This window comes from Erpetoichthys calabaricus, chromosome 8 (assembly GCF_900747795.2).
Source record: "Erpetoichthys calabaricus chromosome 8, fErpCal1.3, whole genome shotgun sequence".
Lineage (NCBI taxonomy): Eukaryota > Metazoa > Chordata > Cladistia > Polypteriformes > Polypteridae > Erpetoichthys > Erpetoichthys calabaricus.
Window position 1 is genome coordinate 127,896,528 of NC_041401.2, and position 26,388 is coordinate 127,922,915.

A 26,388-nucleotide genomic window follows, 5' to 3' on the forward strand; every position below is an offset into this window, starting at 1 on the left:
CATTATAACAATCAAAGAAACCTTTATTATTTAAATATGGCACATATGCGCAAACACATATATCACGAAACGCTTCAGATGAAAAGGGGAAAATATAGCGCAGTATGAACAGCAAAACTAAAAACTATGCCGTGTAATGAATGATAATAAAGGGAACTAACCTTAGCAAAGTTGGGCTAATACGCGTTCGGGCGAAGGACACTATAAAACCACTAATCTAGCTAACATTTTCGAGAATTTGAAACACAAATCGACGCAGCCAAATTCCTTCCGAGCCTCCTGAACCGTGACGTTAGTTTTAAAAGCTCAACACGTGCAGTTCGCGCCGGCTCCCCGGTCACGTGTTCAAGAAAAGGTGGGGCCAATTGGAAAAGCAGGCAGGGCCTTTTAGGGCTTAATCCACAATCGCATGTGAATGTCTATGGAGAAGCGTGCGTGTGGCTTTGGATACAAGAGTCTTTGAGCAGAGTGCCAGCAGCCGTGGGCACAGCTAATAAAGTTACGGCTTTTTCGACATAAGAGGTGTAGTAGTGTGTCAGATTCTTTGGAAGGAACGAACGGTTGTGTTCACGGACAGAGACGAAAGGAAACTCATCCCGGGTCAGTTATTGACAGCCGTGCGCTTGCTTGCAGATTTATTGTCTGCTTCTGAGGCTTAGACTCGGTCGGGATGCCCCACCACCGCGATGGTGGACATTTTATATTTGTGTCTTATCTTTGTTTAGCAACATCTTAATGTTGTGAACATCATTCTTTATAGCGAGTCATAGTATTTCAGAATGAACTTTATGTTATTTGCAGTTTATTACGATTCATTGTCTTTTATTTATTTATTTTAGTCTATTCTGTTAATAATAGCTTTATTTTTGTTTATCATGCTGCTTTTAGTTCATTTTAATTACAATTCTTGTCATAGCATTCAGTTTTATTTACATATTAGCAGGCTTTTCATTCATCCCAGTATATGTTTTTTATTACTATTAATCGTGTTGCTTTTCAGTTTTATTTCAGTTAGCGTGGCCTTAGTTTTTCGTCTTCTGTTACGTCAAATCACATTTTCATTAGTCAGTTGTGTTATTAAGACATTTCAGTCAGATTGAGTTAGTTGTGTATTTAAAATTATAACCTTAGATCTATCAGTCAGCCTGATAGGAATTTTCATTGATTATAAGCAATCCATTTATGACACTGCTATTCATATAAAAATTATCCAATACACATTTTTAGTCAAAAATAGGGAGACCTGATAGGAATTTTCATTGATTATAAGCAATCCATTTATGACACTGCTATTCATATAAAAATTATCCAATACACATTTTTAGTCAAAAATAGGGAGACGTATAGATGTGTCACTTTTAATAATTACTTGTTGGTTGTGTTTTGTTTTTTATTTGGTTCTGTTAAGACATAATTGCTACACACCCTATTGAAAATGTGTCAAGTGGTGTGTACTGCATGCTCTTTGGATAAGTAAATATGAGGCATGATAAAAAAACATGGTGACAGTTAACCTGTCCAGGCAATACTGTTACTTGCTTCGAGATGTGCATTTGTCAAATGGTTAATACATGAATACTGATCCTGCAGAATGATTAAAATATGGTGTTCTTAAGTTTGTCATTTGCTTTTCACTAAGAAGTTACTAAAAACAGAAATAATTAACATTATTTTCAAAATATTCAGTTATAAAGCTTTAGTAGCACAGTACCATGTAAAAGGGAAGAGAACATTTTAAAATGCTAAATGAATAAAAATGGTAAAATATGCAAGTTTCTTACTGAAGTATTCTGTTTAATCCCCATCATTGAAATCTACAGTGACAAAATTATCAACTTAAAGTAATATGTTCAGCAGTGACATGCACAATATCAGTTTTGTAATGCCTTGGCCCTTCAGCCTTTTAATTTGTGTTAGGAAGGTGCAGACAAAAATGCATATGTTGTAATGCATGTTGGTATCCACTGTCATGTCTAAAATAGTCCATATCCTAATGTAGCACAGTTATTAATTTGAAATGCCAAGATAGCATGCCATCATTCGGAGTATTATCGAATAGTTTTTATTTGCAGATTTTTTTTTCTATATGTAATTTTGTGGGCAGTGTTCCTAAAACTGTGTGCTGTCCTGTGAAATAACCTGTTTTTTTAATTTGCAGCTTGGAGACTATATGATTTTTGCTTCTCAGCCTATTGGTAGGGATTTTGCAGTTTAGCAGAGCGATAGCCATGGTTTACGTGGATTATGACAAAGATCTGTCACTAATGGTGCTTCGGTCTCCCACTCCCTCTGAGGTCCTATTGCAATGCAAGGAGGAATAATTTCTATACTGAATGTGAAAGCAAAAAGGTGGTGTGTAGAGCCTACAGCAAAACAAAGCCATGTTTATAGATTTTAGGTGCTTGTGTTAAGTGGTTTAAATATTACAGTATTATCGTCTATAATAAGTTTCTTTTACTAAATAGTACAATTGATTCTTTTGGGACCTTTTATCACAAGAGTTTACCACAGTTGTTTTAATGGCATGATGAATGCAAAATTTGCATTTTAAGGAATGGTAAAGGCAGGTGCAAAAATGTGCTGTGTCCTATAATGGCACTAGAACTGGACTCTTAAGTTTACATATTGTCTTCCTTCTCTTACTTATTCTGTGACCCTAAGTAAAAAAAACTTTAAACTTGCCTGTGTACCAAATGTTCTAAAAAATAAAAATTAAATGTTAAAGATTTCACTGTTTACTTAAACAGAACATTAACCTTCCATTTCACTACAGAAGGCAGTTAGTTGTGTAAAGACTGAAAAATTCCTGAAGATTGTTTATACCTCTTTATAAGTAGCTCCTCCTCCAATGCAGTCTTTTCTACACACAAAAAATCATGCATTAGGCACTTTCTATGTCATTTTTGTAAACTTATTTTTGCATATTAGTCTAAGACATTCATTTTCAAAAAGGCTTACTTCAGTATTTCAGCAAGTGTTCTTGTTTTTTCTTCAGGTTAGTCCTGGCTTTCCACCATGGTAAACCATGTTCAGCTGCCAGATGGTGCTGGTCACCTGTCCAAGTGTGACTCCAGTGGTACAAGCGGCTCTAGTGGGGGAGAGAGCTCTAAGGAGAGTTCACGCTGTTCCACTCCAGTCCTCGATGCTGATCGGACCGACCGTCTACGAGATAAAATGCGCCGCCGGATTGACTGTGGTGACAAGTGGTTTTCGCTGGAGTTCTTCCCTCCACGAACTGCAAATGGAGCAGTTAACCTAATATCCAGGTGTGACACATAGGTAGTGTGATTCTTTGAGAGAATTATTTTGCACAAATGTAATTGCATTGTTCCCGTACAACTTTCCTTCTCTGTTAGCATTGCACTGTATTAATCTATCATTTCTAAAAGTATGTTCACAGTCTTCCCTACTTTTGTCTTTTCTTGTACTCTATTGTTTTTTTTTTTTTACACTAGGGGGCTCTGCCCCCTGCTTGCTTCGCTCGCCAACCCCTGAAAATTTATTTTTTGTATAGCCCAAAATCACACAAGAAGTGCCGAAATAGGCTTTAACAGGCCCTGCCTCTTGACAGCCCCCCCAGCCTTGACCCTCTAAGAAGACCAGAAAAAACTCCCCCAAAAAAAAAAAAAAAAAACCCCTGTAGGGAAAAAATGGAAGAAACCTAGGGAAAGGCAGTTCAAAGAGAGACCACTTTCCAGGTAGGTTGGGCGTGCAGTGGGTGTCAAAAAGAAGGGGGTCAATACAATACAGTACAATACATAGAACAGAATAAATCCTCAATACGGTATAAAAATTCTAGAAGTACGGAGTAGAATTTCACATTGGATGATATCACATAATATGATTTGGATTTGTTTGAAGTCCTGGAGACCTCATTCATCAAGCTGCCTCCCCCATTTTGCCATTCCACATCTGAAATAGCGCTAATCCGATGAAAGGACCCCTCATTCCCACATCCCCATTCATCAGGGATGACTTTACCTTAGGCAGGCAATCTACAATTTTAAAGAGATTATTTTCTTGTGAATTGTTACATATGCATTATTTTCACTTTTACTTTAAATACTTTTGTAAAAACAATACTTGTTTCTTTATTTCCTGCCCCGTGAGTGGTTACATCTTTCTTCCCAGACGTATAATACTGCTCGTGTTGTGAAGGGTGTTGCGGCTGAACGTACGCTAAGGATATGCCTTTGGATCATTTGCAGTCTTTTTGTTGCTTGCTAGCTGCCTCTTCTGCCTGTCGCATGTAGTTGTTTTAAGAGCTCGGAGCACATGATGCTTGCCTGCCAAAAGCAATCCAACAACTGCTAGCTTAGAGGTCTGTTGACTTATTTTAAATGATGGTTCACTGCCTGATCTCGCATGACCTTGTAAAAGCAATACCTGTCTTTTATTTCTGGCCCCGGGCGTGGTTGAATTTTTTCTTGCAGGGTGTATAACGCTGCTCTCGTTCAGTTGGGGTAGCTGCTGTTGCGCTGCCCTTCGATCTTTTTAAAGCCTGTACAGCCGCTGTCCTTTTTGCTACGGCCCTGGGACAATCTCTTGGCACCAAGTCTCATGTTTACGGTCCCCGCGAGACACACAGTGGCAAGTCTCCTTTGTCTCGCGGGTCTTTAAAATGTCTTTCAAGATTATCACGTATCGTAGCCTTGCATTTGCTTTCCATTCCAGGATTTTCTTTTATATAGAGATATATAATGTTAATGTTCCTTTGTATTGGCACTCTCTGGTGCTTTGTTTTCCTACTTCCATTTTCTCCTCTGCTACCTATACTTTCATTAGTTGTAATTTTCGGTAAATATTTTTTTGCTGATCTGAAATTTCATTTTGGATCAGTCACTCTAGATTTGTAATTCTGGTACTGTTTTAAGTGTTGCTATTTTCCTTTTTTATGTATAGATTTGACCGCATGGGGGCAGGGGGTCCACTGTTTATTGATGTGACTTGGCATCCTGCTGGAGATCCTGGATCGGACAAAGAGACTTCTTCAATGATGATCGCTAGCACAGCACTCAACTACTGTGGCCTAGAAACAATACTTCATATCACTTGTTGCAATCAGAGTAAAGAAAGAATCACTGAACACTTAAAAAAGGCTAAACGTCTGGGTCTGAAAAACTTAATGGCATTACGAGGTGGTAAGTGCCCCACTAAGGTTGAGCTACCACTTTTAGTTGTTTTTAGATACTGTAAACTGCTTAGGTCATTTAAGTCTTATGAGTTGACATTTCTTTGAACTTCACAAGAAACAGTCTATACGCTTTATAAGGCATTTTACATGAACTATGTATGTATGTATGTATGTTTGTATTTATTTTAGACCCTATCGGTGAAGAGTGGGAAGAAGAAGAAGGAGGTTTCAGCTATGCCACAGACCTTGTAAAGCACATTCGCTGCGAATTTGAAGATTATTTTGATATTTGTGTTGCTGGTATGTTTTGTATCCTTCTGTTATTTTGTTTCTGATTTAAAAAAAAATGTATAATGGATTTGTTTTGGTCATATTCATTTTTAGGTTATCCAACTGGACATCCAGAAGCGGAAAACTATGAGCAAGACCTGAAACATCTCAAAGAGAAGGTTGATGCAGGTGCAGACTTCATCATAACTCAGTTGTTCTTTAGGCCTGAGACCTTTTTGAAGTTCCTGAAAGATTGTCGTGCAATTGGGATTTCTTGCCCTATTCTACCAGGAATATTTCCCATTCAGGTACTATATTTATTCTAAGAATTGCTTGGACAATTAGCAGAGAATGCTTCTTTTCTGTGTCATTATTGTGAAATTATAGTCTAATTGTTTACACTCATGGTAGGAGGGTATTGGAGGCAGTGTTTAATTTCAATATGTTAACTGTTATCAACAGCCTTGTAATGGGCCAATGTGTAAAGTGTGTATTTTAATTTCATCATCTCCATCTGATTTTCATGCATAGCTACTTTTGTCCCTGTAAACCAGTTGTATAACACTATGGAGTTATACATTATACATGACAGAGCAAAGAATGGCTTATGGGACCTATAGTATCAAATCTTGGATAACAATTCTCTTAGCATATTTCCATGGTTGGACTATGGATAATTTCCATGTTTATGTAATACAGTAGTATACATATTGTATGTAATTCCAGTGTTATTTTACTTTCAGGTATGTACACAAAGTCCTTGTGTACATGGAAGTACTTTGCTTTTTGACACTTTCAGAAATGTTTGAAAGTTTAAAAAAAAAATAAAAATAAACAAAATTGGACTTCTGCATGCACATTTACCAGTCAATTAGCAAAAGTCAAAATGACACTATGGGAGAGACTGATATTACATTGTTTCAAGCCTACAGGACATATTTATAATGAATACACACTAAACAGCAATGTAACTGGTTCTAGCAACACACAGTAAAGTAAATAGAACTACTCCCTCACTTATTTCAGAAACCTTGTTTTATATTCTAAACTGGCCAAATTTCCATATGGAATCTACAGTTTCTCCTGTTGTCTGCTTGGAATTTCTTTATCTATTCAACATTCCAAAGGTGTGAATGAATAGTTAATGACATCTCTAAAAATGGTAGTGTGAGTCAGCATGGTTTCTGGTGTTCTATTTAGGGGTGAGTACTCTAATATGACCAAAGCTGCCAGGAAAGGCTCTGAATTTCTGTGAACCTGGCTTTAAGCATGTTCCTAAAAATGGGTAAATAAATGTTATAAATGTGGCACCCTGATCTTGCAATGCAACTATCTTTTCCCGGTACACATCCACACGTCTGCCAATAGTTAATGTTTTGAATTATTTTTCTGCAGATTCAGTATTCATGTTTCACATGTTGCACAGAAAGCTGACTAAATGTAACTGAGAGAGGGAAAGAGACTACAAGGGTAAACTTAATTTGCAGTCACTGATGTATTAGAACAAAACAAATGGGCTGCAATAAGCATTCTCTTCACACTGGGGAAAAACCCAAAAAGCTCACATTATTTTTGCACCTTATACATTTCTGGATGTGAAATTCTAGTGTAAGAAGCAAGACACAGATTACAGATTAATTTTAATAATTGATATACAGTATAGAAACCATCCTGTGTCAGAGCACCATCCACTATTGCTGAGACCCTAACACATTAGGTTGTTGTTCCTAATATACCTTTTTAATGTAAAAATAGTTGCTTCATTCTTAGCATATGAGGGGAAAATTCCTAATTAAAAAAGGTTCTGGATGCATCAGTGTCAAACAGGTATAAACTGAGAGTAATTGCCTCTACCTTCTGTAATTTCTTTCATACCTAGGGATACCAGTCTCTACGACAGCTGGTGAAACTTTCCAAGCTTGAAGTACCAGAAGAGATCAAGGGAGTAATTGAGCCAATCAAAGACAATGATGCAGCAATCCGTAACTATGGCATTGATCAGGCTGTGGATATGTGTAAAGTTTTGCTGGGCAGTGGTGAGGTGCCTGGACTTCACTTCTACACCTTAAACAGAGAGGTGGCCACCATAGAGGTGCTGAGGAAGCTAGGAATGTGGCGTGAAGACCCAAGGTGAGCTCCACAGTACACCCATCAATCCCTTCCATTCACATAAACTGATAAGATATAATTGTGTTTTTTAATAAATTATTATTAACCTCATTTAATAACATTTTCACAATACATTGTAGGGTGTAGAAATAGTATATAACACATTGAGCCAGAGCCTGTATATTTGAATTGCAACCAGCATTTTGGTAGGATTGTTCTTTAAGTTGTACTTTGTGATCTGGACTGTCTTTGTAAATGTGTTTTTTGTTTTGCTTGCAAATTGATGTGTTTTTAAACAGGTTAGATAGCATTTAGATAGTTCTATCTAATATGCTAGATGGGTTAAAATCTTTGCCTTCACACCATGTTATGATCTACCTAATTTTTATGGGGAAAACTGCTTGGAAGGAACTAAAGCAAAATATTATTATAAATGCTGTACATCACAGTTCATTCTCTTTAGCATGAAAGACAACAATATGCACTCCCTTTACTAATTTTCCTATTCTGAATAATTTGTACTGTTCAAAATAAGTACATAACATGAGAATAAAACCCTAAATCAACAAAGAAACCGGCGAAAGGAAGAAATGACTAATTTTACAATTCTGGCAGTTTGGTTTTTTTCTACTACTGTAGTGCCTAGAATTAGGCACAGCAGTATTATAGGCTTAGACTCTCACTTTTTTTTCGTCATTGCATTTTCTTCCAAAATTTTTCATGAAATCTCTAGTAAAACTTTGACTTGTTTGCTTCCAGATCTGAAATCCACAATGATGAGCAAAGCTTTCAATAGTTTGTGGTGACTGAGCATCCTGCTGCCAACAACATTGAATTTTAAGGCATTGTTCATCTGAACACCATTTTTAAACATTTTACTCTTGTAGAAAATTGTTTAATTTTGTTCATTAGTTTTTGTGCATATGTTTTCTATAATGCAGTGTTCTTCCCACCTTGGTAACATTCTGTACTAAAAATGTATGTAGCAAATATCAAAGAATTTTGTAAAACTAGTATTAATGACCAATGTAAATGTGAGGCACACAGACCAGGCAACAGGAGCAATTGGCAGAACAATTTCCTGTTTCAAGTTGCTCTACAGGCAACAGAACCTTTTACCAATTTTGATGCAAATTAGAGTATCCGTGTGTTTCTGGTTCTTGGTGTTAATGGACCTAAAGAAACGTTGTGTTTACTCAATCACTATTCAGTGAACAGTTTTTGTCCTTAATGTTTCTTGATTTTTGTCATTACTTGATCTTACTTTTTTGTGGCTGAATTGTATATAAATTGTGGAAAGCGTTTATAAAACTCTTTGGAACTATCTTCATTTTCCCTTGAGTGCAATCCTATGTATCTACTGTCATTGAGAGACGTCTGTAAGAATGATGAACGGCAACTAATGAAATAAACTGAATTTTTTTTTTCCTACCTCCCCTCTTCATAGTCGAGTGCAAACTAAACCTTGAGTTTTAGAGACTGCAGTAAACTGAACAATTAGCTGCACTCATTCTGTTTATTATAGAAAAAGAATGCACTAACACAGTGTCACAGAATTCAGGTACAAGCATACTTGTTTATAATATTGAAACTCATTGCATGTATTGTTAATTTGTAAGTATACGTATTATTGCAACAATGAAATATTTGCAAACTGAGAACAATTATCTAAACAAATAGTCCTCTGCTGTTGTAAAAATAGATTATGAAATAGTTGTAATTTAGCCTGGATCTTTTTTTTTTTTTTTTTTTTTTTTATATATATATAAACTTAATTTGTAACCTTTATATGTTGACAAGGAATAGGGGCAAAACTGACTACATGATGAAGAGATAATAGTAAATTTTTACACTGAACATACACATCTTTCGAATCATGTACAGTACACTTGTATGTGTAATTGGGCTTTGCCAAATAAATGTGAGAGTGTGGGTGTGTGACCCTTTTTTGTAATTGACTGACACCCTGTCCATGGTTGTTTCTTCCAGGTCTACGAAATGTGTGGGAGTCACGTTGGGTAGATAATATGGTTGTTCATTTACAGACTTGATCCACTTCATGGAAAGTTCTATGTACTTTCCAAAGCTGATGGTATTCAAAACAATATGTTGACATATGTTAGACATGCCGCTAGTGGAACAGGGTTTGTTTTGTATTTATAATGATTCGGATTATACAGAATAATATTAAATACGTATGTGTGTGGTGGGTTTTTTTTTGTTTTCTTTTAACCCATTATTTGGTATTGTACTTGGCATGTTAACAATCTGTGTACTTGGGTTGGATCTTCATGTTGTGCAGTTTACAGCATCCATACTCCTACACTGTTTGAAGATATCAATGTGAAAGTATGCTTCAAATGCACTAAGATTTTGTTTTATGACAAACAAAATGACATTGATACAGGACATAATAATCATCATTTTTTGAGTTTTTGGTAGCGCATCCTAAATAAACAATTTATCGTAATTTTTTTTTTTTTTTTTTAAACTGTTTGAGCTTTGAGACAGTGGGGAGCTACACACACATATTAGCATTGAATATTATCAGAGACTACAATATCCTTTACCTCAAAGTGTTCATGTGCAGGAGCTAGGAATATACTAAATTTTGTGCCACTGAAATTATTTGGCCATAAATAGCAAAAGTCCTGTTTTATTTATTTGATTAAAAAAATAATGTACCATTGTTTTTGTAGCTCAGCTACGTTGGTTAAAGATGATACTTTCCAACAGTGTCTTCTGTTCTATAGGGAATGAATGAATCCTCACACTACGTTGACATCGTTCAGAGTATTGTACCGGCAAGAAACAACACTGCCTTTCTGAAAGCAGTAACAAACTGAACAAAAGGAAGGAAAATGTCTCATACCAGGAGAACCTGAATTGAGGCATGAAGCAATGTAAAGTAGTTCGACTTAAAATGTGGATCTATACAACTTGTAATCTGAGTAATGGACAAATTGAGCCCAGACAGTCTATATCTGCTTACATACGTTGACATCTTAAGGGACATGTTTTTGTTCATTTTTAATTATTGTTCAGAAAATGTGTGTTGATGTATGAGAAAAGCTAAATCTGTTCCAAATTGATGTTCTTTACTGAATCAGAAAATTGTATTTCTAACAGATTGAGGCTTCATCTGATTGTCAGTTGGTCAGGAGTTTGAAGCTTAGCTGCCTCCTTGGAAGCAACTGTTTTTGCCATTCCGGCAATAGGTGACATCTCAGTACCATATACTGCATTGTCTGTCTTACACTGGTAACTTCTGCATTTGACCAACATTTGGGCCTAAAGGTTAATTCTGTGGATGTCTAGATGTAAAATTCAAAAGCTACAATACCACATGCATTGTTTATTGCAAAATTGAATAGAGAACACTGTATGCATCAGTTGAAGGCCATGGTCATCTAACAAATAAGGGCAATTAACTCCTGCAAAATGACCACTGATGATTATGATATTAAAGATCTCTGCCATCCTTCAGTCACTTTTACCCCTATTTATAGGCTGATTCATGTAATATTTTGGGAATTTAGTGACTGTAATTGACTTCTGCCACTAGTCTGTGGGAGACATGTAAATTTTATTGCACTATGTACACATGACAATGAATTATTGAACTTTAATTGAAAGGTGAGGGGTCAAAGCTGTAAATTCAATTAATAAATATTAGATGTTGATAATGGAAATATATGATGGGGCCTCAAGTAACTGCCAGTGTTAGCTTTAATATCAGTGGTGCCTTCGTATCTCCCCACTAAAGTGAGGATGCCACATAACAGGTTTCTCAGGCTCAACCACGGTAATATTCAAGTAACCCCCAAAAAAAAAAAAAAAAAAAAAAAAAAACGGAAGCAAAACTTTCATGAGCTTGTCTCCTTCACCCCTCCAACCATTACTTAATCTCAAATGGCCAATTCTCCTACTCCCCCTATCGCTACATCTTGGATGCATGCTTGTGAAATTGATATTCCTCTTTTCAGAGAGGATGTATAAACTTCAGAAAATTCTGTTAACTTGCCTTTCCTAATCAAATGCAATTCACAGTATTGTGACCATAGGTGTGTTGTGTCCAAGAGATTTTCAAAGTAATATGTTTAATTCTTTTTTTTTTTCTTTCTTTCTTTTTTTATCCTCTTTGCCCCCTCCCCACACACCTAATGCTGTACAGGAGACCTCTGCCTTGGGCAGTAAGTGCTCATCCTAAACGCAAAGTGGAAGATGTAAGACCTATCTTCTGGGCATCTAGACCAAAGAGTTACATCTATAGGACACAAGAATGGGATGAATTTCCCAATGGAAGATGGTAGATGTTCTCCTTTTTGTTTGACTACTTTGTGTATTTTTTTAATGACAAATAAGATTTAAATAGTATACTATTCTATTCTACTGTTCTATACCTGGTATTGCATTACTTCTTACTTTTCTTGAAATTGATTAAATGTGTTTCAAAGTAATTTGGATACCCAGTGGAAATTAATAATTTCAAATAAGTTAGCTCCAGTATTATTAGCAACATTTATAGTAGCCAGAGACAACAAAATTCTACCTCAAACTTTTCAGCAAGCATTAATTACTATCTTTCCAAAGAATAATAAGGACTTATTACATTGTGCATCATACAGACCAATTCCATTTCTGAATATGATGTTAAGATACTCTCCAAAATTCTAGTAAGAAGGATTGAGAAAGTGCTTGCTTCTGCAATATCACAAGACCAAACCGGATTTATTAAAGGCAGATGCTTCGCTTCTAATCTTCATTTGTTTAACATAATATACTCACCCATATAATCTAATACACCAGAGATCTTACTACTTTTGCACGCATAAAAAGCATTTGACATGATTGAATGGAACTACCTATTCACCCCATTGTACAAATTTGGGTTTGGCCCAAATATCTGTGCATGGATAAATTACTTCATACCAGTCAAGAAGCCTCTGTCTATATTAACAACATTATCTCAAACTACTTCACACTACAACATAGGGGACATCCTTGCAGAGTGCTATCACCATTGTTTTTTGCAATTGTCACTGAGCCATTGGCCCATTCATTTTTGAAATCCGAGAAGGACTAAAACAGAAAATATCACTATATGCAAATGATGTGGTACTTTATATATCTTACCCCCAAACTCCCTTACCAGTAGTCCTTAATGCATCCTTCTTGAATTAGAATTTCAAAGGCTATCTGGCCTCAAAATTAATTTGAATAATGTGTTTTTTCCAGTGAACTCTCTAGCACCCAATACTAAAGTGGACATTTACACATTTATTTTATCAGATCAGTTTAAATACTTAGGGGTAAACACAAATAAATATAAAAAATATTTTTTCAAGAAAACAATATGTGAACTGATGGTCTACCCTCCATCTCACATAATCTGGGAGAATCAATACTTTCAAATAAACATCTTTCTCAAGCTTCTGTTTGTTTTCAGGGCATCCCCATATACATTTACAAATCATTCTTTAAGAAATTAGACTCCATTAAAACATCATTTATTTGGAATTTAAGACATCCACACTGTCAAAGGGTGACTTTACAAACACCTAAAGTAGAAGGTGGCATGGCATTACCTGACAAATTGATGAATATACACAAGCCTGGTCTGCAGTATAATTTAAAAATCTTATCTGTACTTCTTTACATGCCCTGCTTTGTGCCCCAGTAAATACAAATTATTATCAATATAACAATAATCCAATTGTCCATCAATCACTCAGAATATAGAATCAATATAGGAAGCACTTCAAGGCAGAGAAGTTTTTTATCTGTTGCCCCTCTACATGATAATCGCCTTTCTCTGCCCTCTCAAACCTACAGTGTTTAATGTTTGGAAAACATCTGGGATTAAAACACTTAGAGAATTGTATGTAGGTAATGTCTTTGCATCTTATGAACAATTATGCTTCAAATGTAACTTTCTGTTGGCACAGTTTTTCCACTACTTTTCAGTCGGAAATTTTGCTATAAAGAATCTACCCAATTTTCCATACCTCCCACCCATTTCTATTCCAGAAGACATACTGATCAGTCTTGAAGACAAAGACAGCCTCTCAGTAACATATAAAATCATATTAAAGTCTCTTCCTGTCAAAGATCCTACGGTACGGTGGAGAAAGGATCTTTCACTTATCTCAGAAAAAGGAGTGGAAGGTGGCCATGCATAGAATATACTATAGCTCCAATATAGCATTCAGTCATTTCAATTTAAAATCTTCAATCAATTTCATATATCTTGCTTACATTTCTCCAAAGTGTATCCAGGGCAAGATTCAACTTGTGAATGTTGCTCCTCTGGGTCCCATGTTTTGAAAGTGCACCAAATTAACATTTTTTTGGACAAAAGTCTTTGAATGCTTATCAAGCAACCTTGGTGTTGCAGTCACCCCTAACTCATTAACAGCTGTGTTTGGTGTACTCCCAGATGGACTTAAAGTGGAGAACGACAAATTGATTGTAATTGTCAATACCACACTACTAGCATGTAGATATCTTGCCCAACTGTTATAAGTCGGATAACTGATTGTCTCTACTATTTGAAATTGGAAAAAATAAAATTTTGATTTAAGAGGATCTCCTCAAATCTTTTTAAAAATATAGTAAGATATAATTAATAACATTTTTGAATAAGCATTTATATTGGGGGGGGGAGGACATTATCCTTTTTTTGTTGTTTTTAGGGATTTGGTTTTGGCTCTCCTCTCTCTCTCAGTTGGGGGTCAAGTTCTGTTTTGGTAATTTCGACTTGTTTTTATGTACAGTAATCCCTCACTATATCGCGCTTCGCCTTTCGCGGCTTCACTCTATCGCGGATTTTATGTGTAAGCATATTTAAATATATATCGCGGATTTTTTGCTGGTTCGCGGATTTCTGCGGACAATGGGTCTTTTAATTTCTGGTACATGCTTCCTCAGTTGGTTTGCCCAGTTGATTTCATACAAGGGACGCTATTGGCAGATGGCTGAGAAGCTACCCAACTTACTTTTCTCTTTCTCTCTCTTGCGCTTTTTCTGATCCTGACGTAGGGGGTGTGAGCAGGGGGGCTGTTCGCACACCTAGACGATACGGACGCTCGTCTAAAAATGCTGAAAGATTATCTTCACGTTGCTACCTTCTGTGCAGCTGCGCATACTTAAAAGCTCGAACAGCACGTATTGATTTTTGACTGTTTGTTTTTCTCTGTCTCTCTCTATCTCTCTCTCTTTCTCTGCTCCTGACGGAGGGGGTGTGAGCTGCCGCCTTCAACAGCTTTGTGCCGTGGTGCTTTGCATACTTAAAAGCCAAACAGCCCTATTGATTTGTTTGCTTTCCTCTCTCTTTCTGACATCCTGTGCTCCTGACGCGCACTCCTTTGAAGAGGAAGATATGTTTGCATTCTTTTAATTGTGAGACAGAACTGTCATCTCTGTCTTGTCATGGAGCACAGTTTAAACTTTTGAAAAAGAGACAAATGTTTGTTTGCAGTGTTTGAATAACGTTCCCGTCTCTCTACAACCTCCTGTGTTTCTGCGCAAATCTGTGACCCAAGCATGACAATATAAAAATAACCATATAAACATGGTTTCTGCTTCGCGGGTGGCTCTGGAACGCAACCCCCGCGATGGAGGAGGGATTACTGTAGTGTAATCTTCATAGTTGTATAAGTTAGACTTGATCATATAGAATGTTGTTTTCTTCAGATAAAATGAAAAAAAGTAATTTGGCTTCATCAATCTGTAAGAATGTTTACTGGAGTAATGGTTGGCACTTCTTTCAGCCATTAGACCCAAATTTGATTCTTGAGGTGGTATTCTATGTATATGGAGATGGCATATTTACCCCATCTTTGTGTGGAAATTTTCCTGCCTTCCCAAGACCACCATTTAGGGCTATTGCTTGCATATTGACATTGATGAAGTGGTGCTTATAATCTGTTCCTGATTTATGCTCAGTGCATTTTTTTAGTCATACTCTAGAAAGAATGATCAAAGAGATGCAGTACATGGATTAACTGATTTAATCCACTATCCTCTATGTTTGTTGCATTAAGTTTATACACACCCTTCTACCTTGGCTACAATTGCACTTTGTGCTAGATTTTATTGTTGTATTTGACACATTAGTTCCTTCCTGTATTTCTAATACTATCATTTAGAGTATCCAAATGAAATATATAAATACATAGGAAGAAAAAGCAACCGTTTCATCATTGGCATCCCTGCCCAAATCTGAATCTAATACCTATCCCTCACTTGCTTAAATATACCCATTAAAGTAGTTTGCCGTTAGCTCTATTTGCATATACAGACAACCTTCAAGTTAATGGAGGTTAGTGGGCTACACCGAGAATTAAATGCTCATTTCAAGTAAACTGAGATCTTTACTTTTGTTGGTCCCCCAAATGACACAATTGAGCATACACCCATGGTGTTGGCTACATGTACTAAAATCCACAAAGCAAAAATCTTCGCTTAATGTTTATAGTTTATTCCTATGTATGCTTACAGTCACCAGTGCCACATGCTCAAACAGTCAGACTGTGCATAAAAAATAATTTATTTCTGACTGTATAAAGGTGAGTGATTTGAAAGCCAACATGGCGAGTAAAATACACCATAGTGATGATGGTTTCTTTGTGGAGGAGTGAATCTCAAATCTGGGATGCTTGACATTCATAACAGTGCTTATCCAGGCTGAAGATGCAAGCAGCCACAGCCTATCCTGGAAGCAAGAAGCGCAAGGTAGAAACAATTTTCGGGCAGAGTTTTGGTCCGTTACAAAAACTGCATGTATGTTCATACTGGGAAATTTTTGCACGCTATTGGGGTGTGGGAAGAAGGCTAATGTAAACATGGGAAGAGCATGTAATCTCCATATAAAGAAAGATCAGGTATAGGGCTCAAAACCAGGTTTCTGGATCCATGCTGCTGTGCAGCCCTACTGAGCATGATGATTAATTATGTAGTTCAGGTTTCCAGCCTGCGTTATTCGTGTTAGAATTTTGTGTGAACTGTAGGACCTGTAGTGTGAATTATGGTTTACATTGTGAAAGCTTGAAAGTACACCTTATGAGAATGAACCAGGAGTCTTAGTGTAGTCTTCACTATCCACATCCAAACAGGATACAGAAGCATTCAAAAGGCTAATGGAATGTTAGATTTAGCCTGATGTGTGAAGTACAAGGGTGGCAGGTTATACTTAAGCTATATAATACATTGGTAAGGACTCATTTGGAATACTGTGTGTAATTTTGTTCTCCGTTTTACAAAAAAGACAGCTGTGCTAGAGAAAATGCAGTGCTGAATGGCCAGACTTATTCTTAGAACTACAAAGTTTGAGCTATGAGAAACTATTGAAATAGTTGAACTTTTTTAACTTAAGCAAACTGAGGTTAAGAGGTTACATGGTTGAATTGTTTCAAGTTTTGTGGGCAATTAGTATGGAGTATATACCTGCTATTACAGTAATCCCTCACCTATCGCAGGGGTTACGTTCCAGAGCCCCCCGCGATAGATGAAAATCCGCGAAGTAGCGACCTATATTTATTTTATTATTTATACATATTTTAAGGCTTTATAAACCCTTCCCACACTCTTATAAACCTTTCTCACTCACTTGTTAACCTTTCCCACACTCTTATAAACACTTCCTATGCTCTTAAACACTTTCTGCATTCTTAAACACCGCAGACCAACACTGCACGCTGCACGCAGCGATCAAATGTCGATGTGTCTGCACTCGCTTTGTTAAGGGGGGCAGCTGAACTCACGCTGAGCAGAAATGGACTTTGTGCTGCTTCTGCCAAAATGCCTGCTTGTCACTCTGCGCGTTCAGAAGGAGGAGGAGGAGTGGGGGTGTGTGAGGGCTGAACGCACGTTCGCTCAAACCCCCTTCCCCGGAGGCGCAGTACGCTCCTGCCACTTCGCATTGTCAAGGGGGTGGGGAGCTGAATGAACGCTAAGGAGAAGTGGACTTTGTGCTGGCTTTGTGCTGCTTGTCGCTCTGCGTGTCAATAATTTAAAAGCCTGTACATCACCTATTTTCTTGTCTCACTGTCTTGTCTTGCGTGAAGTTAAAATGTTTTATAATAGTGAGATGTTACTCGTATCCTTAGCCCGACATCCACATATCATATGTATTAACAAAGTGTGTTTTATAAGTTTACATGTGTTTAAACCATGTGGGATGGGTATTTTAAGGCTTAAACTATAAAAATGTTTATTTATATGGTCTTTCTATATCGCGGATTTTCTTCTGTTGCTGATGGGTCTGGAACATAACTTCCGCGATAGGCGGGCAATCACTTGTATTTAAAAACCTGCGAAGTCGTGAATCCGCGAAAAGTGAACCGCGAAGTAGCGAGGGATTACTGTACTTTAAAATAAATTCCTCATCAAGAGAACGAGACACAAAGAAACTAGTTTAGGGTAGATTTTGTATAAATGTTAAATGGTATTTCTTTACACAGAACCATAGGCTCGTGAAATAAGATACCAAGTCATGTGGTAAAATAATAGTACTTTGGGGACCTTCAAAACTTGACTTGATGTTATTTTGGGGAAATTAGATGAATAGGGTTGATAAGTGTGTTGGACTGAATGGCCAATTGAAAACTGGAAATTGTTTTACTGTGGGTTGGAAAGAGTAAGATTTCCATGATGGGACCTTCAAAAATGGTCATTTTGAGTCCTACGTAGATGGTCTCTTTTATGTACTGCATGATGAATCTGTCTTGTCTATGGGAGGTATTTTCTGCAAAACAGAAAATGAAAAATAAATTGAAAATGCAATCTTACTTTTGCAATTTCATTTTCAATGTCTGCATAGAAGAATGCTGCAATAATGAATAATTACATGACAAATTATCCTTTACTATGTCATAATTTACATTTTATGTACACTGAAGTGGAAAGGGAGGCTTTGCATTTTTGTAATATTATATTGTAGAGTCTAAGCCGAGAGTCACAATGGCTGGATTCGCTGCTCTTTACATGTTCTTAAAGTGGCTTGCAATCCTTAAAAGGACTGCTTGCCATTTGCAGCACTAGTTGGAAAATCCCATGCAACTGTGCAGAGTTGCTTGCAGTACAGGGATAAAAAGTTCAAAAATACTTGAATTAAACAGTCAAAGTGAGATGTATTCTATCAATTGAAGTGGCTCTACAGCTACTGTGGGAAATCAAGTTGCAAGGCTCCACCCATTGACCTGCACTATTTGCATGTTGCAATCTTGAAAATGAAAATGCACTTGAACTTGAAAAGTGGAAATGCGGTTTACTTTACATTTTTGCATCTTCACTGCTGTTCAGACTGACAATGAAATAGCAAACTGGGTTATTTTATTTTTATTTTAATTTTTGCAGCATTCTTGTGTGCAGACTTTGAAAATGAAATTAAAAGAAAAAGAAACTGCATTTTCATTTTATAATTTTCATTTTGTTTTTGCAGATAATACCTCCCATACTTTGTCACCATTAAGACAGTGAATCCTGTAATTTCCAGTGGTTTGTGGTTCTTGTCATTGAATTTCTTTCCTTCTATTTCTATAGCAACTATACATTGTTATACTTATGTGTATGACACAATTTGGCCTTCCACTGCCAAATGAAGTCTATTATGGTGATTTCCCGATCCATACCTTGCAAATTGCTCAAGCACTCTAAATACTGTTTGAATCTCTTTATTCCATCCGCTTTCAGAATTTATGTAATTCCACCTGTTTGTCTTGCTTTTTTTTCCTCCAAGGGGTAACTCTTCCTCTCCTGCCTTTGGGGAGTTGAATGATTACTATCTGTTCTACCTGAAGAGCAAGTGTCCTCGGGAGGCACTGCTGCAAATGTGGGGTGAGGAGTTGAAGAATGAGCAAAGCGTTTTTGAGGTTTTTACCAACTATATCTCTGCAAAACCCAATGCTTCTGGGAATAAGGCAAGGAAATTAAGGCAGCAGTTCCACTTATTTAGATCTGCAAGCCTCTTATTCTCATTGATGAATTGTTGATTAAAGACACTATGTTTTTATCTGACTTGTATGTGCAAGTATTGTTAGCAAAAGATAAGCCTGCTTAGAGCAAAATTGTGTTTAAAAATGAAATGTGTGGTCTATCACCTGTTATAGCCAGACCTTAGTCAACTGCACAAGAGATTTCTCAAGTCAGGAAATTCTCACAGGAGTAGGTCCCAGCTACTTTTAGCATTTACCTCTCTAAGACTAGGATATATTGCATATTCCATATTTACCCTATTAAATCGAAAGATGAATGACAGCCATAAAATAGGCCACATATTAGTCCTTTGTTTTGCTAGAATGAATATTAAGGGCTAGATCCTAGGGGTTCCATTAGTATGCTTGGATCAGTCTCATGTAAACATCAAGTATGACTGTGGTATCCCTGAAGATTGTTTGAGAACAAGCAAATGAAAAGATTGATTTTTTGTGATCCAAGATCTTAGATGTCTTTTTAGTTTTATGTATTTTAAAATGTATGCTGGCATAACGGTCATCAATTCTAGTTCCTTTTTTTCCAGTGTTCCATACATACTACTGCAACAGGCTTACAGTTCTTTGTTTAGCTCCTCCCCTGTATTAATGGACCATCTTGGTTACTACAGGTGACTTGCTTGCCATGGAATGATGATCCTCTAGCTCAGGAGACAAACCTCCTCAAAGACCAGCTAGAGAAGGTCAACTGCCGCGGAGTACTGACCATCAATTCCCAGCCAAATATCAATGGAAAGCCCTCTACTGACCCTGTTGTGGGATGGGGACCAGCTGGTGGCTATGTCTTCCAAAAGGTGAATTGGAGTCCACAATGAATCTTTTAAAAAAATAAAGCATTAAAGTACTTTCAAAAAGCTATATGGATTTGCATTTGCAGTGATGTAGTATACAATGTAACACTACAAAGATACTCCTCAGATTAGATTTAAAACTGAAGATGTTCAGATGAGTTGTTTGCTCTGCTTAGCTGCTTATTCAAAAAGGTTCAACATAAGTCTGTTTTTAGCCCTTAATGTTTTTCCTTTTTTTTTCTCCCAATCTTTTCATAGGCTTACTTGGAATTTTTTACCTCTAATGAGAATGTCACTGCACTTCTAAAAGTGCTTAAAAAATATGAGCCTCGGGTTAATTACCACATTGTTGATGTGAAGGTAATGTTGTGTTTCTCTATTGTTAATATCTTTACAAAGACTGGCACTGAATGTGGTGTTTGTGGTTTCCTGCTGTCATGGATGTTTGTTCCATATAATATCAGTAATAATAATAAACTCTAGGAATGTATAAGAAATGGAAAATCATATCAGTATTGGTCAATAATGGACTAAAATATTTATCAGGTTTAATGTCAAGTTTATTTCCAGTATGGTAGAGCAATATACATTGGTGGCATATGGGATAGCCCACCACCTTGTGGATCCAGAATCCTGTATTTATATCGTATTCCCAGATTTTGTTTGTGTGGAATTTACATCTTCTTGTCCTTCCCACCTTTTCAAAGATATGCTGGTTAGGTTAATTGGATGTTCCAAATTCGTCTGAATGTCATTGTGCATTTGTGTGTGGGTAGACCCAGCAAGTGACCAGCACCTGGTCCAGGTATGTTTTATGCCTTGTACCCAGTGCTTGTTGGATAGGCTTTAGATTCTGTACCCCTTGCTTTTGTGTCTAATTCATTAAAACAATTTTAAAAATTTTAATAAAAAAAAAAGTAAAACTATAACAAAATAGCAGTATGCACCCCTTGTTCTGTCTGCCTAAAGTAAGATTTAAAAAATTATAATAGAAGTTTGTTCACCCAATTTTACAGACAAGTATGCTGCATACCTCAAAGCTAAAGTGGAAGAACTAACGTAGTCTTCACTGCTGCTGCTTTATCAGTTGTTCTACCATCTGAGAACACTAATATATTCCATCAGCCTGAAAGCAATATCCATTACTTTAACATTTATGACTGTAGCACACCAACACAAACAGAAAATGACATATAGTTAATGTATAAATTGTTTATTTGATTGATTTATGAAATAAGCTAATTGGTATAGCTCCAGCAGACACCATGACCCTGTGTTCGGAATCAGCGGACACGGATTCAGCGGGTTGGAAAATGGATGGATGGTATAGTTTTAAGAGGAGAATGTTTACCTCTTATAGCTAGTCTGGTCATTTAAGTCATGTGCACACAAAGAAATATGGTTGGAATTTGTGTTTGAACAAAATACAAGAAATAATCGTGAAAGATAAATATCTGCATATATCAGAACTGATAGATGTAACCCAGAAAAAGTTGATTGATCCTGGCCCAGAATTTGGATTTCAGTGTGTTCCTGAACAATACCATTTCTGCTTTGTTCAGAGCCATAAAGTACCTGCTATTTCTAGATTCTAGCTATTTCTTCTGTAAGAAGTACATCCAGTTTCTGCTTTAAATTGCTTTCTTCTACTGTTTGGCTATTGCCATTTGTAAGAATTATGTATACAGAAGACATTGAAGGAAGTCTGCCATTTCCTTTTATTTAGTGACATGAGGATTTAGGGAAACCCTGGAGCTGGTCCTCACCTCATTGTGAATATTTGTATAGATTTTTTGTTCTTTAGATTAGTAATGCTTTTAGATAGATAGATAGATACTTTAGTAATCCCAAGGGGAAATTCACATATTTTTATATAAATGATCTCAAACCTCTCTTTTCCAAAAAGACAGTAGAAATCCACAGAATCTATCATAACTAAGTGCCTTTTAGCACTTAAGCTTCAATTTCATACCAATCTGCATTACATTTCTGTACCTAATAGTAAAAAATGCAGTTTTTCTGGCATGATACGTGGGAACCTGACGCAGAGGGTGAATTTAAATGTTGTCTTCTCTTTCCCTACTTTAATGATTTTCACATAGACAGTACAGTAGATTGTGATTATAGTATATGAGATGTGTAACAATATTCTGGCAATTCCCTCCACATCATGCCAACAGTATCTTTTTGTTTAAGCATAAAGCCATGTATAAATCTGGTTATAAACAAAGATTGAGAACATTTATTGCAGATGCTACTAATTTGTATATATTGATGGAGCTAATTTAGAGGCATCAATTAGACTGATACACGTCTTTGGAGTGTTGGGTGGATTACTGGAATGACTGCAGGAAAATCCATGCAGTCATGGTGGAGATATGGAGATTCCACTCAGTCGGCAGCAGTGCTAACCATTGTGACATTCTTAAACCCAGCTTTGTGAACCTGCACTTTGTGGTGAAAATTATCCCCTCAGGATGAGGATGACTTCAGTTGAAGTAGTGGGCTGAAAGACTTACAGTATTTACATGGATACTTGATAGTATAGACAGATAGCTTGGGTGTTTCAGTAAAATGATAAATGAAAGGCACTTTGAAATAACAAAGTTAAGTGTAAAGCACATATTGCACAATAAATTCCAAAGTACAGAATAAATATAAGATGTGTGAATTATAGTTTTGAAATAATTCAGAAAGTAAATAAATGGCCTAGATTTATTTCTTTAGTTTAGTTTTTCTTACTATTGATGGCCCCCCGCAGTTAGCTATTGGTGGTAGTTATTTTTGCTTCTTTTCCAAACTCACCTCATCCCCATCCTTTCCTTTTTTGTTTAGGGTAAGAACATAACAAATGCTCCTGACATGCAGCCCAATGCAGTTACCTGGGGCATCTTTCCAGGCAGAGAGATTGTTCAACCAACTGTTGTGGATCCTGTTAGCTTCATGTACTGGAAGGTAAAGCTCACATTAGAAACATCAGCCAATATCTTACCTATTTTTTTAAAGATAGGACTTTGATATTCTCTGTTTGCATGCAATTTTCTTCTGTTACGTATATCCAGCACTTTACCTGTGTCTATCTGCCAAGCATAGATGACCTTTACTAATGTTGTGTGCTCAAAAGGGATTTCACAACTTAACACTGATAAAATAGGTTTGTCACACATTTATGTTTCTGCAGATAAACCATTGAAAGCTCCAGCATGGTGATGTACATTTTTGTCATGCAGGTTGTTCTGTGAACAAGGTCAAAATTTATTGTGTTAGATAAAGCCATTTAGTGTATCATAGACTTCCACTTAGCTACACTTAAAAGTGGAAAATGATTTGGTTGAAACAAGTTAGGTTACAAAGGAGCCAATGTGTCACACAGTGGTACTTCAGAAAAGCACATAGCCAGACTTTTTCATAACAAAACGTCCCTTAAACTAGAGCTGTTTAAATTGCACAATATAAAATCACAGAGTGCCTTCAGGCCACATGTAAAATATTTTGTACTTTCACCCGTCAATTTATTTTTAACCCCATTTAGTCTAATTTAGATTTTCTGGGAACTGGAGCACAACCAAGTAAGAACCAAACTTGGTTGGACCATCAGTATGTAACCGACCTACTTTGTTAAAAGTGTATTGTTTTATTTTTCTTTCCCTGCACCACTTGCTGAATTACATGTTTAGGGTACTAGTGTCTTAAAGGTTCCTATTACTTACTCTGCAAGATTGAACTCCATCCTTCGTTTCATGTCAAAGCCACCATAGAGTATACTTTAAGCTACCACAGAGCCTAATTTAATTGGTTAGTGTGTTAAAAAAGAGAACTGTATTTTTGATGTAATACAGAGAGTCTTTGGGGTTTGTTTCTCATGTTGTGAGGTTTTGTGAAGTTTAAGGAAGTGTGTTGTGTATTGTGATACATGTTGTTTGAAGTCCTGATTATACAGCGGTGTTTTTGTGAGGCATGTTATTGGGGTTTGTTTATAAGTTAATTGTGTCAAGTGTTGTCAGTTTTGTGTGCAAGTTATTTTGAACGTGTTTGTGTAAAAGTTAACTGTGTCAAATGTCCTTGGTTTAGTGTACAGTCTGTTTCAAGTCATGATTGTGTGTATGCCATTTGTAGTATATGTTAATTGACTTTAGGAACATGCACGCTTGTTAACAAGAATATGTATATATTTTGGTGGTTTGAATTAATTGGAGGCGCTTTATGAGATTTGCAAGATTTTATTTTCTTTATATGCGCTTGAAATACTGACATGGGGTGATTTTCATATTTTCATTTCTCTCCTGTTATCATTGTGAAGTACTGGTAAGGAAATGCATTCCAGTGTTTATTTTCTTTTTTCTGTGGTGTCATCTTTATGAAGAAAAGAGTGAGCCAGCATAGGATGTTAATAGTGAAGCCATCTCTAGACCAAGAATTGGAAAGTATTTTAACAGAGGGTGTTACAAGCCCATTACAGTGCAGAACAATTAACTTAACATACACATCTTTGGGTTGTAGGAGTCTTAACAGAACGCCCTTGAAAAAGCCCATGTAGATGACAGAACTGTGAAAAGGTTATTCTGCTGTGCTTATTTTTTTTAAAGTGGCCTTAGATTACTAGCTTCTTTTTATTAAAATATGTGAAATACAGGTTTCAAAGGTTTATAGTATATGTTTTTGTTTTAGAACAGGTAATGTACATGCTGAGAACCACAAAATCGAGTATTGTGTTATCTTTGAATTTTTAATCCTAGCAAACAATGCACCTTTGTAAGTTTGTACTTGCCTTGCCAGTGTGTAACAGGAGCAGTCTATAAAAAAGACTTAAACAGTCTATGCAGAGTTTTACTGGAGTATGACTAATTTTGAATTGGCTGGACTTAAACATCACTGACAGAGGAATATTTTGCTACTATGAAGCAAATCGTAATGTAGAAGTGAAGAGTAACAATGGATGAGGTAGCAGACACCATAGAAATTAACTGAGTTATTTGCTCAAGCAAGATGCAAGCGTTTGATTAAACAGGTGTGTTAGTGCTTATGGGAAATATGTTCAAAATACCCTTATTGTTGTTTTACTGGTTTCTACCTCGGGTAAAGTCCAAAACATTTTATCATCCCCTCCTATTTAATTAGTATTTGTTCAAGGATTTACAGGGTACTGAATTCCCAGAATTTCATAGTAACTAAACCTCTTTGCTCCCTTTTTTATTTTTTGAATTGATACTTCTTAAGTATCTAATTTTTTTGATTGTGGCTACAGTGACAAGTGACAAAGCAGCCATGTTTGCAGATGTAGTCTGATGGCACGTGGTCCACACATTTTTACCACTCTGACTGACTTCTTCACTCTTCTTTCAGGATGAAGCATTTGCCCTTTGGATTGAGCAGTGGGCCAAGTTGTATGAGGAGGAGTCTCCCTCCAGGATGATTATTCAGTATATGCATGACAACTACTATTTGGTCAATTTGGTGGACAATGACTTTCCCCTGGAGAACTGCCTGTGGCAAGTCATCGAGGACATGTTTGACCTTGTGAACTCCACTGTTGAGCATGCCATTTAGTGGTGAGGATGCCCCAGAACAGCATCAGGTCACCTTTCTTGGGTTAAAGTTGACATGTTTGAATATAAGTTATCAAGAGACAACACTGGAGCAGGACTGACACTCCATTCACAGAATAACAGCATAAAGATGTTGATGACAGACTACTTTAAAAATTAATAAGTTTCTAATTTTTACTATTTTTACTTGTTTTATTGTGAAGCTACTATCCATGCAACACTTGGAGTCCAAAAAACCCTTTTTGAAAATTTCAGCCACAACACCTTCAGACAATTAGACATCATTTGTGTTTTTAAACCACTCTTCCTGTTGAATGCACAGATTCCGCAGAGGGCCAAGAATGAGAGCGCTGTAATGTGCGGTGGAGATGTCAGAGAGCCACTTAAGTCTTCGGTATTTGGGGTCCAGCTCCGCTCTTTTTAACCTGCTGCTGAAATTGGTAAGGGTCAGTATGTACCTCAGAGTGGAGTGTGGCTCCTATGAGCTTTTACCCAAATGAAACTGATATTTGACCCCCATTAAACAAAACGGTGGCAGCAAGTAA

At 36.6% G+C, this 26,388-nt stretch overlaps 1 protein-coding gene across 2 annotated transcripts; it reads left to right on the forward strand.

Annotated features, from left to right (window-relative positions):
- Positions 1 to 370: 370 nt before the first annotated feature.
- mthfr (methylenetetrahydrofolate reductase (NAD(P)H)) lies at positions 371 to 26,388 on the forward strand. Of its 2 annotated transcripts, XM_028807464.2 has the most exons (12): positions 371 to 600; positions 2,996 to 3,266; positions 4,903 to 5,141; positions 5,324 to 5,434; positions 5,519 to 5,712; positions 7,284 to 7,534; positions 11,688 to 11,822; positions 19,254 to 19,434; positions 20,118 to 20,300; positions 20,556 to 20,657; positions 23,133 to 23,252; positions 25,641 to 26,388. In XM_028807464.2, the coding sequence occupies exons 2-12, from the start codon at positions 3,016 to 3,018 to the stop codon at positions 25,842 to 25,844; spliced, it is 1,971 nt and encodes a 656-aa protein (XP_028663297.1). In that variant the 5' UTR covers positions 371 to 600; positions 2,996 to 3,015; the 3' UTR covers positions 25,845 to 26,388. The 2 variants fall into 2 exon arrangements, with proteins under 2 accessions (XP_028663297.1, XP_051787338.1); XM_051931378.1 differs by lacking the exon at positions 371 to 600 and having other exon boundaries at positions 3,146 to 3,279.

What these genes read in the sequence shown, in the direction of transcription:
- mthfr (XM_028807464.2), top strand. Translation starts at nt 3,016, where the DNA reads ATGGTAAACCATGTTCAGCTGCCAGATGGTGCTGGTCACCTGTCCAAG. An exon ending in GCAGTTAACCTAATATCCAG is followed by an intron (nt 3,267 to 4,902) that starts GTGTGACACATA and finishes TTTTATGTATAG; the next exon opens with ATTTGACCGCATGGGGGCAG. An exon ending in GTGGCTATGTCTTCCAAAAG is followed by an intron (nt 20,301 to 20,555) that starts GTGAATTGGAGT and finishes ATCTTTTCATAG; the next exon opens with GCTTACTTGGAATTTTTTAC.